The sequence below is a fragment of the Mesitornis unicolor genome, unplaced genomic scaffold (assembly GCF_000695765.1).
Source record: "Mesitornis unicolor isolate BGI_N332 unplaced genomic scaffold, ASM69576v1 scaffold22330, whole genome shotgun sequence".
NCBI classification, from domain to species: domain Eukaryota; kingdom Metazoa; phylum Chordata; class Aves; order Mesitornithiformes; family Mesitornithidae; genus Mesitornis; species Mesitornis unicolor.
Genome location: NW_010159232.1, coordinates 5,096 through 19,318, shown reverse-complemented (window position 1 = coordinate 19,318; position 14,223 = coordinate 5,096). Strand labels below are relative to the sequence as shown.

Here is a 14,223-nt window from a genome sequence, read left to right as displayed (position 1 = left end):
GCTGAATTTCCTCTTCAGCTAAGTTAATGTTGACCACCAGCGTGTAACATGGCATTTGTTTATGCCTAAGAATCATCTGAATCTTTGGTTTAAAGGTTTTGTCCTTGTTGATGGACAAACCTTGCAAACCTTTTAAACCTTGCACATGGTTTAAAAGCAGTACTGTTGAGAAAGTCCTGCATGAATTTAGTGTAGTAAGAGGTAGTTTAGTAGGAGTTATGAAGTATTTGAGATGTCCTAGGTCACAGTTATGGAAGTGTATAAAAAATATTCTGACCTGGACTTTTTAAAACATTATTTTAATTAAATATTAGTTCACAGTTGCTAGCATTTAATTAATTTTTATTTCCCCTGCGTAGGATACATTCATGGATATTGTTAATTTTCTTGCTTAGATTGTATCATCCCTTCTAAAAGTCCTCTATAATTATGTTCATTGATAACAGTGTTATAATTCCCCTTTTTTTCTGTTAGCTCATTTATCTTAGTTGCCCTAAAGGCCTAACATTTGTTTTAATTTTTTTAAATCTGTTTTTTATTTTAGCCTCCTGATATATCAATTGTCAAATCAATGAAAAATCCTCCATCTGGTGTCAAACTTGTCATGGCTGCTGTCTGTGTCATGAAAGACATAAAACCTGAAAGAATTCCAGACCCTTCAGGGACTGGAGGCAAGGTAAAATGGTAGATACTAGTTTCAAATAGAAGTGTAAGTCATGTTCTTCTCAACATAGAGCACTTGTTTAATAAACAGCGTCACCCCAAGATCCACTAAAGAAAACAAGTACTTACAGCCTCCATATGTGATTTCACTGAAAACTTCCAGAATTTCTAAGTTTCGTAATGTGCAAAGAGAGCACGTTTAATCAGCTTGGCTTATATACATATCATAGATAATACATAACTATTCCTTGAGACGCTGTTCAGTTTTTGGCATTAAGTATGTTTTGGAGGAAATGTTTGATCTGATAGACTTGCTCCTTTATTGGTGTCTCAAGGAGATAAAAAAAGTCATCAGTATTAAATATGTGTGAGTTTTAATTAAAAGAGATGTGTCACTTTGTGTGTGTGTGTTTGTTTTAAAGCTTGAAAAGTTATTTCCCACTGTGTTTTGTAGATTTTGGATTACTGGGGTCCAGGCAAGAAACTGCTTGGTGACATGAATTTCTTAAAGGATTTGAAAGAGTATGACAAGGACAATATTCCAGTAAGACTTCTGTCTAATTTTTCAGTGATTTTTACCATGTAGACACTTTCTTGCAGGGGAAAAAAAATTAGAAAATACTGTATCAGAGGGCCCGTTTCTCCCAAGTTAGTCAACTTCTGTCATGGCCAAGGATCTTTACAAGGTGATAAGGTACCTCTACAGGATGAGTACGGTTATGGCAAATGAGTCAAGCTTCTTCATGGTGAGCCTTGTAAACAGCATTTCAGAAGGTTTCAGAATTCCTTTTGTTAATTTCTAAGGCTTCTATACAGCCTGCCTTCTCTTCAAATGAAATGTCCTGTGCACAAATGTTTCTAATTTACAATTTATAGGTAGTATCTCATCAAAAGGTAAAAATAACACATAAAATCTATATTGGAGTAAATAGTCCATCCTGTCCATTATCTTGTGTCCAAACATGGCCATAAGCAGGTGCCTTGGAAGGAGTAGGAACGGTCTATATGATAATATAATATTAATAATATTTTGGGTTTTGGTTGAGTTTGTTAGTTGTTGTTGGTTTTGGGGGCTTTTTTGGTGGAACCATTTTATCTCTGTCCAACCTTTGTATGGCTTTTTTTGTACTAGTTTTTTTTTAATCAATTACTCTGGCATTATAATCTTTTTTCTATTTTTAAATAACTGCACACATCAGTGCCCTTCTTAATGGCTGTTTCTAATTGGTTTTTTTGATTGAATGAATGCTGAAAAAATGGGTAATATTTTGTTAAGTATACTAGAAGATATATAATACATGCAGAAATGCACTAGCTGTATAACTTTATTTAAAATATGACCATGTCCCCAAAGATCTTGCTATCAAAGGGTATGCTTCTTGCTGTTTGCCCAGTTCAGTGGAAATTGAATATGCTTGTCCCTTTATAAAACTGATCCCCAAAAGTAGGCACAGGCAATATAATAAATGTAGATTTTGTCATACATTAGTAGAAATAAATTTTTATAATGATCTCCAACAGCTGTGTCTTGAGAAAAGATAGCAAATAATTAAATTGGCATGTTTTGCACAAGGGACAGTGTAAATTAAGACCTCTTTGTGACTGTAATGCTCTTAACACTTAGGTAGCTGCCACATGGAAGACACGCCAGATGCATTATTGTAAAGGAGAGGATTAAGATGATAACAAGAAAAGACCACAAAGTGTGATAGGAAAATCAAAGGAAACAAATGAGCAGTGGTTTCTGCCACAATTAATACTGCTTAGTTCTTTCCTATTTCATTGTGTACAGAAGTCGTAATCAATCAGTGTAATTATACAGTGTCAGCCACGAGGCTTTGATAAGCTATAATGCTTTTGTTATCCAGGCAGCTGTCATGCAGAAGATTCAGGCTAAGTATTTGCCTAATCCTGAGTTTGATCCACAAAAGGTGGCTAAAGCTTCCTCGGCGGCAGCAGGTTTATGTAAATGGATTATGGCAATGGACGTGTACGACAGGATTGCAAAGGTGTGTTTTTGATCCTAGTCCCTCAGTGCTATGATACCTTCCCTGTGCTTGGTATGTTCACCCTAAGTGTTGTATTAAATAATACAGTTACAAAAAATATGCTTTAAGCATTTGTGTATTGGTTGTAATTGAATAGGTGGTTGCACCCAAGAAAGCTCGATTGAGAGAGGCACAGCAGTCTTTAGCAGAGACACTGATAGTCTTAAACCAGAAAAGAGAAGAACTTGCAGCAGTTGAAAATTATTTGGCTGCTTTGGAACGAACCTTCACTGAGAAAACTGAAGAAAAGGCTCGCTTAGAATTCCAGGTGGATCTGTGCGCTAAAAAACTAGAACGAGCAGAGAAGTTGACTGGAGGCCTTGGTGGAGAGAAATCAAGGTCAGGTTAAAGTTTGCATGTCAGATAACATCCATTGTAGAAATAGAATTTGAGCTTAAGTTCCCTGGGCCTTTAATGCTGTATCTCTGTGGGAGGGCTGTACTGCTGAAGAGTGCAACAGTCCTTGAAAGATTCCTAATTGTTTGTAATGTAAAAGTGTGGACAGCAACACTGGGAGAATTGTATTGAAAGACTTCAAAATGAGAATGAAATACAGAAACACAGTGTTCTTCTCCACCTGAAGTTAAGACAAACCACAACAACAAAGGCTGATTTTTATCGTCAGTATCATTCATGTGGAGTTTTCAGCACTATTTTTTTCTGCATTTTATGCTTGTCATAGATAGTGTAATGCTGCAAATGATCTTCAAGACATATATGATAATTTGACAGGAGATGTTCTGATGTCAGCTGGTGTGATAGCTTATCTGGGAGCTTTTACTGCTGCATTTCGACAAGAATGTACCGAAGATTGGAGCAAACTATGCAAGGTTGGAAGGTTATCTTAGGTTTAAATAAGTGTTTGCTTTTTTTCAGGCTACTGCATAAGGTCTCAAAAATCACTTGTGATTTCTTTAATATTAGCCTAGTAAAACTCTTTAAGATCAATGTGATAAATTTGGCTGATCCAATATTCTGTAAATCTGAATTTAATTAAATCAGTGAATTTACTCTAGACTTAAAGTAGCATATTGGAAACAGGAGCGCTTTGTGGACTTTGTAAGACTTGACTATTAGATAATAAAATATCAGAATTTTCTCTTTTTGCTTTTATGTGAAAGAATTAACTTTAAAATGCAGTTATGTATAATGTAAAAAAATCTATAATGACTTACACTGACACATATTTACATGTTAATTAAATGGTTGATTATGCTGTTTGCAGAGTGACAGTTCCAACATACCTGTACTAACACCATCATTCATAAATCAAGTGTTTTGAAGTCACTGACTGTGACATTGAACAGTAGCAAATCGGCATTGGATTACTGTACTGAGTTAATGGAAGATACAGTCATTAGATTATTTTCAGCTGTGTGAGTCTCTTAAGATAATGCATTGTCATAACTTTATATCACAAAAATACCCCACTTTTAGACTGTACAAAAAACCTAGACAGATTGTACAAAATTTGGAGAGAGAGTGGAGAAATATAGGTAGCTATGAAGCTATTATTTTATTTTTCCCAGAATTTGTAATTATACTTGACCTACTTCAAATGCTTAAAAGGAAATGCATATTGTCATTTTGAATTGAAGTGGCATTTAATAAAAGATATAAAGAAGCATGGAGTAAAGATAAATGGGGTTTTCTTTTCTTTTCTTTCCTTCCCCCCCACCCCGCCCCAGGAGAAAAATATCCCTTGTTCTGAGAATTTCTCTTTGAGTCAGACTCTTGGTGACCCAATAAAAATAAGAGCTTGGAATATTGCTGGTTTGCCAACTGACATATTTTCTGTAGACAATGGGGTCATTGTTGACAATTCAAGACGTTGGTAAGTGACAAAAAGGCTTAATTTTCAAATCCAAACAAGTTTTCACCTTTTATTTTGAGAAAAAACATAAAAGCAAACTAAATACCTAGAGACAATGTAGCTTCTGTAGAGACAGCAGTTGGAAGCAGTAGTGAAATCTATACTCAGCTTCTTTGAAATTTAAGATGTAAAACACTTCAGAGATTTGTGTATGTTGTTAGTTGAAAGCTTTCAAGAGGTGCAGTGCTCTTGGATAAAGTTTTCTTTTTTTCTTCTTTTTATTTTCTTTAAATGTTGTACCTTGTTCTATTACGAGCTAATGAAGCATTTGCAAGAATCACTTTTAGAACTGCACAGAAATCCTAATGTTTTACATTTTTAATGATTAGGTTCAGGTTATGTATGTTGCTGGGTCCACACATACCACAGTCCACTGCAGGTTCTTGTAGTTACAATGTGATCAGATGACATTTTTGTTTTACAGGTATTTATTGTGTGTGAATCTCACAGCTATATAAAGGATTCTTTTAGGACTGCTAATAACTTTTTTTTTTAATTCCAACTGAAATTTTATTCAAAGGATGGTATCACAGTATTTTAAAAATTGATAGCTATCTGCAAATAATCTACACTCAGTAGAAATACGAGATTATAAAACTTTCTAGTGATATTCCTGTGATTTGTTTTCTCTTAAGAATTAGTCTTCGTGATAGATTCAGATCATACTCAGATTACGGTGTATAAGTCGATTTTTAGAATGTCAATTAGTTCTCTGAGGCTGCAGTTAGAGGAGGTGTTTGGTATCATTCAGGCCTGACTTCGTAAAATACATCCATATAGGTGAAATCAGCAAGTACAAAGGGGACAAATGTGTTGCAAAAAGATAAAGTATTGTCACCTTTTGCTGCCCTACTTACATTTCCAGTCTTATACTAGCTGTTATACCAACATATCAGATTTAAATTGCAACTAATTGTTGATTTTTTAATTTTTTTTTTGTAATTTTATCCTGGATACTGAGAATTCCAGGAGAGAAGCAGAACAAAATTTTAAAAGAATTCTGCATTCTGGTGTATTTAATGAGAAAATGTTATTAACATTTTTTGCAAGTCTTAGAACTGGTTTTGGTGTTACTTTTCAAATTATGATAAAACACCTATACCTCCTTTTTCAACTGATCTCTTAAAATAACAGAATCAGAACTGTGTTCCTTTTTCCTTGACAGCCTGACACAGAAACGTTTTAAAATATTTTAAAAGTTTAAAAAAACTCCGGCAAGCACTGAGAAAACTGTCTTGTATCTTCTAGGCCATTAATGATTGATCCTCAAGGTCAAGCAAATAAATGGATCAAGAATTTTGAGAAGGAAAACCGCCTGAATGTTATCAAGATCAGTGACACAGATTATATGAGTACCCTGGAGAACTGCGTTCAGTTTGGAACTCCACTTCTGCTAGAAAATGTTGGAGAAGAACTAGATCCATCACTTGAACCTCTGCTACTTAAGCAGACTTTTAAACAAGGTACATCAAAATTAATTTTGAACCCTGAGGTAGATCCCGTTAATGTTCATCTTGCAGTCTATGGTACTGCCTGATGTTTTTCTTATTGCTCTCTGGTTTACTGCTGCCTGTGGTAAGAGGAAGGTAACTTCACAACAGCCTGAAGTTTTATTTTCTTTTTTAATAAGTATGTTTCCTATATCACATGATAGTGGTTTTATGTGAAAAATGTCACGTGGTCACTACAGGAGACTAAATGAAGATGCTTGACTCTGCAAAGGGAAGATTCTCAATGAAAATGTGTTTTGCTTGTTCATTTTCCTATGTTTTAATCTAATAGTAACATTTACTAAACTTTGCACAAATCAAGAAAAGCTGTCAAGATATTTTGCTTAAGGCTGATTTTCTCGTGTTTCTCTGAAATTTGCAAAGTAGTTCTGAAATTGTTTTTCGACTTTTCTTTGTTTTCCTGCTGGAAAAAGACAGAAGAATGCAGACAGACACAAATGCTTTTTCCTTCCTTTTTACATAGTTTATTTTTTCTGTTTGTCATGTTCATACAAAACTCAAACACTTTTTTTTTTGCCATTTCAGTCAGGTAACTCAAGGAAAGAGTAGTCTGTAAAAATACCACAGCTGAGAATAATTCCAGAATAAGTCCTCTGTTACCATCTGCAGTACGGTATATGCACATTATGCACAATTGAAAGTATGGCAGTACTAATTGACTCAGTTTTGTCTGCTAAGAATAAAATGTGGCCTCACTGAAGTCTGTGAGACCTTTTTAGAGATTGATCTATTTATTTATTTATTTTCACTTATCAGGAAATTTGTCATTGACAAGAAATTTGCTTGTTTTTAATCACAGAAGTATTTTCTTTCTGTAAGCAGTTGAAGTAGATTATGGTTTCTTACCATGTCTCACCATAACTTTAGGAGGCATGGAGTGTATCAGGCTTGGTGAGACGGTTGTCGAGTATTCCAGTGATTTCAAGTTTTTTATTACCACAAAACTGAGGAATCCACATTATATGCCTGAACTTGCTACGAAAGTTTCTTTAGTTAATTTTATGATAACACCAGAGGAACTTGAAGACCAATTGCTGGGTGTTGTCGTAGCAAGAGAGAGGTAAGTGTCTCTCCCTATGGCAAGTAGCCTTTTAATTTTTTGTGTGGCATAGTTCCAAGAAAATGAGAGATGAATTTATTGTAAAGCAAAATGAATGTTACATGGTGTAAATGTTGCTTACTAACAGCTTATTAAAAAAAAACCAAAAAAATATTTTTTTTTCTAGTTGTCATATCTGAAAAGTTTGTCATGGAAAGAGATTGTCGTGTTCACGGTGGAGTAACTGTCCACAAGTTAATTAAAATAGCAGATGTAAAATAATTGGTTTTTTTCATGAAAAATTTCCCCTGAAATATTCCTTGAATGTTAGGAAAGTGTTTACACACTTCAAATGTTATTTGAAGTTTAAATCACTATTGTAATTTTTGCAATTTGACTGAGTTGCCAGACAAGGATGCAGAGTTATGAGGATTTAGTTTTAATTTCATATGAAATAAATGCGCAGTACCTCTGAAACTGACTATGGGTCTTATCTGAACCCTCACAGAGATACAGAGAAGTGGTTTCTGGGTTGCACAGAATTGTCTATGTAATCGGGCTAAATTCTGTTTGCTAAAAAAGTGTTTCCAGCAGTAGATGTATTCCACATGTCACATGATGTTTTTTCGGGCAGCAGGGATATAATGAGGGATAACTGGGATGTGCTGACATGTGCAAAATACTAAGACATTAAAGATTAGACCGTCATTTCCAAATACTAAACTGAAGTTCTGCAAAAAATCTATACTCAGAATTATGCATGTGTGCTGAGCAGTAACAACCTCTTTAAACTGAAGAGAATATTCACAAATATTTACTGTAGGAAGAGGGAGTCATCTTCATGAGCCTTCTTTACAGTCAGTTGAAGATGTACATTGACTGCTTCTGTTGCATGTGTTGGGTTTTTTTGTTAGACCAGAATTGGAAGAGGAAAGAAATGCTCTCATCCTTCAATCTGCAGCCAATAAAAAGCACCTAAAAGAAACTGAGAAGAAAATTTTAGAAACCCTGCAGTCGTCTGAAGGAGATATTCTGGAAGACGAGACTGCTATCAAGGTCTTGGATTCTGCAAAAATAATGGCTAATGAGATCACGAAAAAAGAGCAGGTAAGAGTGTGTGTGTGTGTTTTTCTTAACAGTATATAGAGATCAAAAGTTAAAATTGCGGCCAGCAGAAGGACTGTGAGTTAGTGGCAAAGCACAAGGAGGAAGTTTTGTGCTTGGGAAATATGAAGAGAAATAAAATTGGATCCGGTCTTGAACTTTCACTGATGGTTTATGCAGTTTTTAATTAAAAATATTTTAATATATATCTGTCTATAAGGACTGAATGAAAAATAACAAATTCTGAAGTTAAAGTAACAAAGTAAAGGAAGACACAATTTTTTTAAAATGACAAAAATATTCAGGGAGACATTAATAATCTGGGTGACTAATATAGGCATGCAAACCCAGATTATTTTAATAATTTTATTAAGTAGTGATATTTTTGTACAAAAGAGAATATTGAAAGCTTTTCTTTATCAACTACTTTTGATATTTAGATTGCAGAGAAAACGGAACTTAAAATAGCCGAATCTCGAGAAGCTTATCGACCTATTGCAAAACATTCATCGGTGCTGTTCTTTAGTATTGCAGACTTGGCAAGCATTGATCCCATGTACCAGTACTCCCTTCATTGGTTTGTCAACCTCTTCATCAACTCTATTCATGATAGGTAAATACAGTCTTTCTGGTGGAAAATAAGTTGTTTTCCTTCTCTTCTTATGAACAGTTCCCTCCCTTTTGAAACCATTTGCCTCTTGTCACTCAGTAAATGCAGGTATCTGAAACAAAATATGATTTGTTGATAAAGTAAATGTTCATTTTAGTTACTATTTGAGCAAGCAATGAACTGTAAGCATGTGCTTTATGTAAGTATTTTTAAGAATATGGCTTACAGAAAGGGTCAAGTCCAGTTTTGAGCTAGGTTCCATTGTGAAAACTGAGTGCCACCGCTTAACTGGCAAATTTATTTTGGCTCATTATTTTGCTTGGGACTTTGAACAGAGCTGTAAACCATAAAGTATAATTGAAATTTTGTGAAAATGGGTGTGTGAGACCCCTGTGGAGCATGTAGGCCTAGTAGAATTCCTCTCCTGTCCTAAATAGATTTAGATTTGCCTAAGTTATTAAATTTGAAGACTCAGTTTCTCACTTTTTTCTTTTTAGTAACAAATCCAAAATTTTGGAGAAGCGACTTCGGTATCTAAATGACCACTTTACATACGCTTTGTACTGCAATGTGTGTCGTTCACTGTTTGAAAAGGACAAGCTGCTCTTCTCGTTTTTGCTGTGTTGTAATCTTCTCATGTAAGCTCATTTTTGTGAAGTCCCTTAATGGCAGAAATGAATTATTTTCTTATAATGGAAAAAAGTATTGATGAGAACACGTTCTTGTGCATATTGATAATGTAATCTTTGGAGTAAGATCATGAATGTTTGGGGTTTTCTAATACTGATAACAAGTGATTACAAGTGAAAGAGTACAGGAGTGCATGTATACATATACATATGAAATTACATATCATACATATTTGAACACATTATGAAAAGAGTGTTCCTATGCTTATTAAAATCAGTGGTTTTGTCAACGATACATCTTTGACTCCATTCAGAGGACCTAGGTAGTGCTCCATACCATCCTTATGTCAAGAAAAATTGCTGTTAAGAAAAGGTTTTAGAAACAGTTGTTGTGCCATCCCAGCAGCTCTTCTAGGCTTTTGTCTTTGTTTTTCACTCTTTTATCCTTTTGCATACACCGTGAGATCTCAGTTGCAATCTTCTCTCTTCCCTTGGCTCTGGTTTTGTCCTCCTGGGTTTTCTTTGTTATTTTGTGTGAATACGTTGTGAAAAGAAAAATAAGTTCAAAATTGCACGATCATGACCATAATGTGCATACTTATTTATTTACAATGTGTACACAACTTTACATGGACCATTCTTTCTGGGCCAAGTTGTAAGGCTACTGTATTGTTTTTTATAAAGACTTTAACAATCAGGAATAATTGCACCTTTTAAAAACAAATAAGTAGATATATACTATTTATCTCTTCAAACCCATACAGCAGTCTTAATCGGTGTTTTGACAATACAGTTTTTTAACTGGAAGGAATACTTAATCTAATCTCAGCTGTTATTGCAGTAGAAGTATTACTAAATGGCAGTGAAGTGTAATTAATTTTAAACAACTCTTTATATTATGTAAAGTTGTATCTCAATAGCTGAATATTGTCTATCTTTTTTAATATAGAGATAAAAATGAAATAGAACATCAAGAGTTTATGTTCTTCCTAACTGGGGGTGTGGGTCTCAAGAATAAGTACAAGAATCCAGATCCATCTTGGCTACCAGATAAGAGCTGGGATGAATTATGTCGTGCAAGTGAAATCCCAGCTTTGAAAGGACTAAGGTATAGTAAAATGTTGATGTGAATTAGCCTTAATTGTTTTTGACCAAAGCATCTGTAACAGGCTGAAAGAAGTGTTTCCTATGTGCTTTCCAAGCCGTGGCAGAATGCCAAAGTGGTAAAACCAGTCCCTTTTTACATCATTAGGTTTTCTCCAGGTATTTAAGTCAGCCAGTTGGCTAATTATAATATTATTTAATTAAACTATTTTCCTAAATTATCTGAGGCATTCCCTAAATAAACTTTCTTTTTTAATGTCTCTTTGGTAGAGAAACAGTGTTTCAAGGGGATCAATGAAGGCCAAAGGAAGTATATGTAGAAAAAGTCCACTGCAGTGCTGGGGGAGGAATTTTTCTGGTAAAATCTAATCTCCTAAAATCAGGAAAATTTTGCTTTGGATTTAAATAGAATGTAACCCTAAATTCTGGAGCCAAAATGACTGTACAAGTCTTGTGTATAAATAGCTGACGAGCCTAAATATTTAGAGAATTTGGATCTTACTGTGCAAGCACTGCTCTGTTAGTAGAAATTGGGGCTGTTTTGTGTTTCTACTCCTTTGGAGTTTTAGCAGCAACGTGAAAGATAATTCAGCCTTTAAATAGTCTAAGTGTTGTCACATTACAGAGGACATACTCTGCATGCTGCTTGAATGAAAAGAATTCTTTTCCTTTGTTGAATTTACTGGTAGTTTTCTTCAGGTAAGTGGTATTTTCCTGAAATATGAGAGTCAGAAAATTCACCCAGGCCTCTGAGAGGTCCAAGCAACGCTGGCTGGAGGAATAGGCAGAACTTATTGTCAACTCAGAACTGTTCAGGTGGAGTCTTACGTGTATACAACAACATGGTGGGAAAAGATTTTTTTCACTCGTCAGTATGGGGAAGCTCAACTGCAGGATCATTTGCTGATGTAAATGTGGCATGGCTTGTGTGACAATACAATGTAATTGGCTTTTGATAAATATAAAAAAAATTAAACTCCAGGTATTTACAGTAATTGTAAGTGCTTTTTTTCTCTAGGAGTCACATATCTGAAAATGTAGGTGAATGGCAAAAAATTTATGACAGCAAAGAGCCACAAATCTTTCCATTACCAGAACAATGGAATAATACGTTAAATGAGTTACAAAAGATGATAATTCTTTGGTGCATAAGACCAGACAAGGTAAAATTATCTGTTATCAAGCATTAGTGGACTGTTCCATGTCTTGTGGCAAAGCTTGCACTGGTTGTTAAAATAACTAATCTGTTCTTCGTCGTATTTTATTAGGAAGATAAATGCTTTTCTTATTTTTCAATTGAGCAATGCAGACACCACAAGCATCAGCTGAGATCTTCTGTCTGAAGTGATTTAATTAATCTTTCAGAGATTGTTCTAGTTTTCTTGTTCGTATTTAATCTGTTTACTGGTGCGCCCAATATACTTGAGGGCAGGATATATTAGCCTGAAGAAATATGCAGAGTATCTTGTACAATGTGCTTTCAAAGGATTCCAGGGCAAGGAGAGATCAAATGTGTTGGTTTTTAGCAGCCAAGGTGAACTTTTAACACATTCTGCCTTTGATGTACTTAGCAAATTGTGTTGCATGTACTTCAGGAACAATGTTAGGGTTTAAAGCACATATTGCAATTGCTTCTTAGAATTAATTAAAAATAATTATATTAATATTTCCTAAGGGGGAATGTGCTGGTCCTCCATGTCAGGTAAAGCCTTAATTAAAGCCTTTATGTAACTTCTATTATTGTTTATTTGAGGTGTATTACTTTTTATTTTCTAAAAACATTATTATTCCTCTTGTAAGAAAAAAAAAAAGAGGGGTCTGTCAACAAGAAGTGAAACCTTTGCTTCCAATGTATTCTGAAAGACTGGTCCTAAATGTGTGCAGATCAGAGAGGTGTCTGTAGTCTCAGGAATTTAACTAATATATGGTACATAAAAGATGCTGTCAAATATGCAGTTATGTTAATTTTCTGTTAATAATTTGTGTTTACTTTTTTTACCAGATTAGTCCAGCAATAACAACATTTGTAATTGATAAACTGGGGAAGAAATTTGTAGAACCACCACCTTTTGATATAACAAAAAGTTACTTAGATTCAAATTCTACAATCCCTTTAATATTTGTGCTGTCTCCAGGAGCAGATCCCATGTCTAGTAAGTATACAAAGAGAAAACAAAAGCGTAGTATGGCTTTTCAGATTTCCTTTTCAATACATAGTGAGGATCATTTTGCGTTTCGTGCAAGTAGATTTGAGTGCATCATGTCACATGTAAAATTCTGTGCTTCCTAAAAATGGGAATGGTATTTTAAACTGAATAAATATTACTCTCTGCATCAAAGCTATAATATCTTGTTTTATGCACGTTTTAACAAAATAGTAATAAACATTTTAAAATATTTATTTTTCCTGACATAACTTCTCTTTAATGAAGAAATGCTAAAATCTTACGCTTTCTGTTCAAGGCCTCCTGAAATTTGCAAGTGACAAAGAGATGGATGGAAGTAAGTTTCAGTCCATCTCATTAGGACAAGGACAAGGACCTATAGCTACAAAAATGATTCAAGAGGCAATGGAAGAAGGAACTTGGGTTTGTTTACAAAATTGTCATTTAGCTGTCTCCTGGATGCCAGTGCTGGAGAAAATATGTGAAGAGTTTAATGAGGAAAACTGCCATCTAGTCTTTAGACTTTGGCTTACTAGTTACCCTTCACCAAAGGTACATGCATTCCCAAACATTCTGTACTTGGGGAAAGGAAAAGTTGATAACATTTTTAGGAAATATTCTTATCCCTGAGCGAGCTGATAATACAGAACTTCTCTGAAATACAAGAAGGGACATTTAAAAAATAATTATAAACATAGTAACACTAAGCTTCCTTTGTAATATTTTGATATTGTGCGATATTTTGTGTCCTTGTGAATGTAAGTGCATTTTGCAAGCGTGTAAATGAGAAGTTTTTTTTGCTGTCACCAAGGTTTTGTTTCACGTAAGTTCAAAAATTTCACTTTGCATTTTATTTATAAGGGGTTGAATGCCAAGAACACATTTTAAAATATTGTTTATATAACAAATACAGAGTAACAGTATTTTTTTATAACAAGATAGTATTTTTTTCACACTTTCTGAAGTTTTGCTATTTTTTTTTCTAGTTTCCAGTAACTGTTCTGCAGAACGGAGTGAAGATGACAAAGGAACCTCCTACTGGTCTCCGGTTAAACCTACTTCAGTCATTTCTTTCTGATCCTATTTCTGATCCTGCATTCTTCTCTGGATGCCCTGAAATGGAGCTGGTAATATGCCTATATCTTGACAGTTTGATTCTTTTTTTAATCCACAGATTTAATGATTTCTGTCCAGTGAATATTATAAGCTAAATGTTTTGCTGTGGTTGTCAGTTTACGTTTTGCAGTGATAAAGATGATTACTCTGCCAGGTAATATCACGTGGCAATATTTTAGCATGGTTTCTTGGCCTTTTTGAAATTACATACTTATTACACACACATATTACACATTGCGCACAACCTCCAAACATTTGTTAGTAGGGACTACCTATCATTATTGAGATGGCAAGCACTGAGATCTTTTCTTGCTACCAGGGCCCTGGACTGCAGTGTCCGTATGTCTTACTGACAAGTGAT

General features: G+C 34.5%; 1 protein-coding gene across 1 annotated transcript in view; it reads left to right on the top strand.

Moving 5' to 3' along the window:
• LOC104541876 (dynein heavy chain 7, axonemal-like) overlaps nt 1–14,223 on the top strand; it is a gene marked incomplete at its 5' end in the record, with an annotated part of 36,458 nt that overhangs the window by 17,171 nt on the left and 5,064 nt on the right. The window contains 16 exon segments of the mRNA XM_010186033.1: nt 545–676; nt 1,118–1,207; nt 2,532–2,672; nt 2,809–3,050; nt 3,394–3,541; nt 4,400–4,545; nt 5,833–6,047; nt 6,963–7,155; nt 8,049–8,241; nt 8,679–8,851; nt 9,346–9,486; nt 10,427–10,585; nt 11,600–11,744; nt 12,584–12,734; nt 13,045–13,298; nt 13,733–13,873. Of these exon segments, the coding sequence (XP_010184335.1) occupies nt 545–676; nt 1,118–1,207; nt 2,532–2,672; nt 2,809–3,050; nt 3,394–3,541; nt 4,400–4,545; nt 5,833–6,047; nt 6,963–7,155; nt 8,049–8,241; nt 8,679–8,851; nt 9,346–9,486; nt 10,427–10,585; nt 11,600–11,744; nt 12,584–12,734; nt 13,045–13,298; nt 13,733–13,873 (2,664 nt within the window).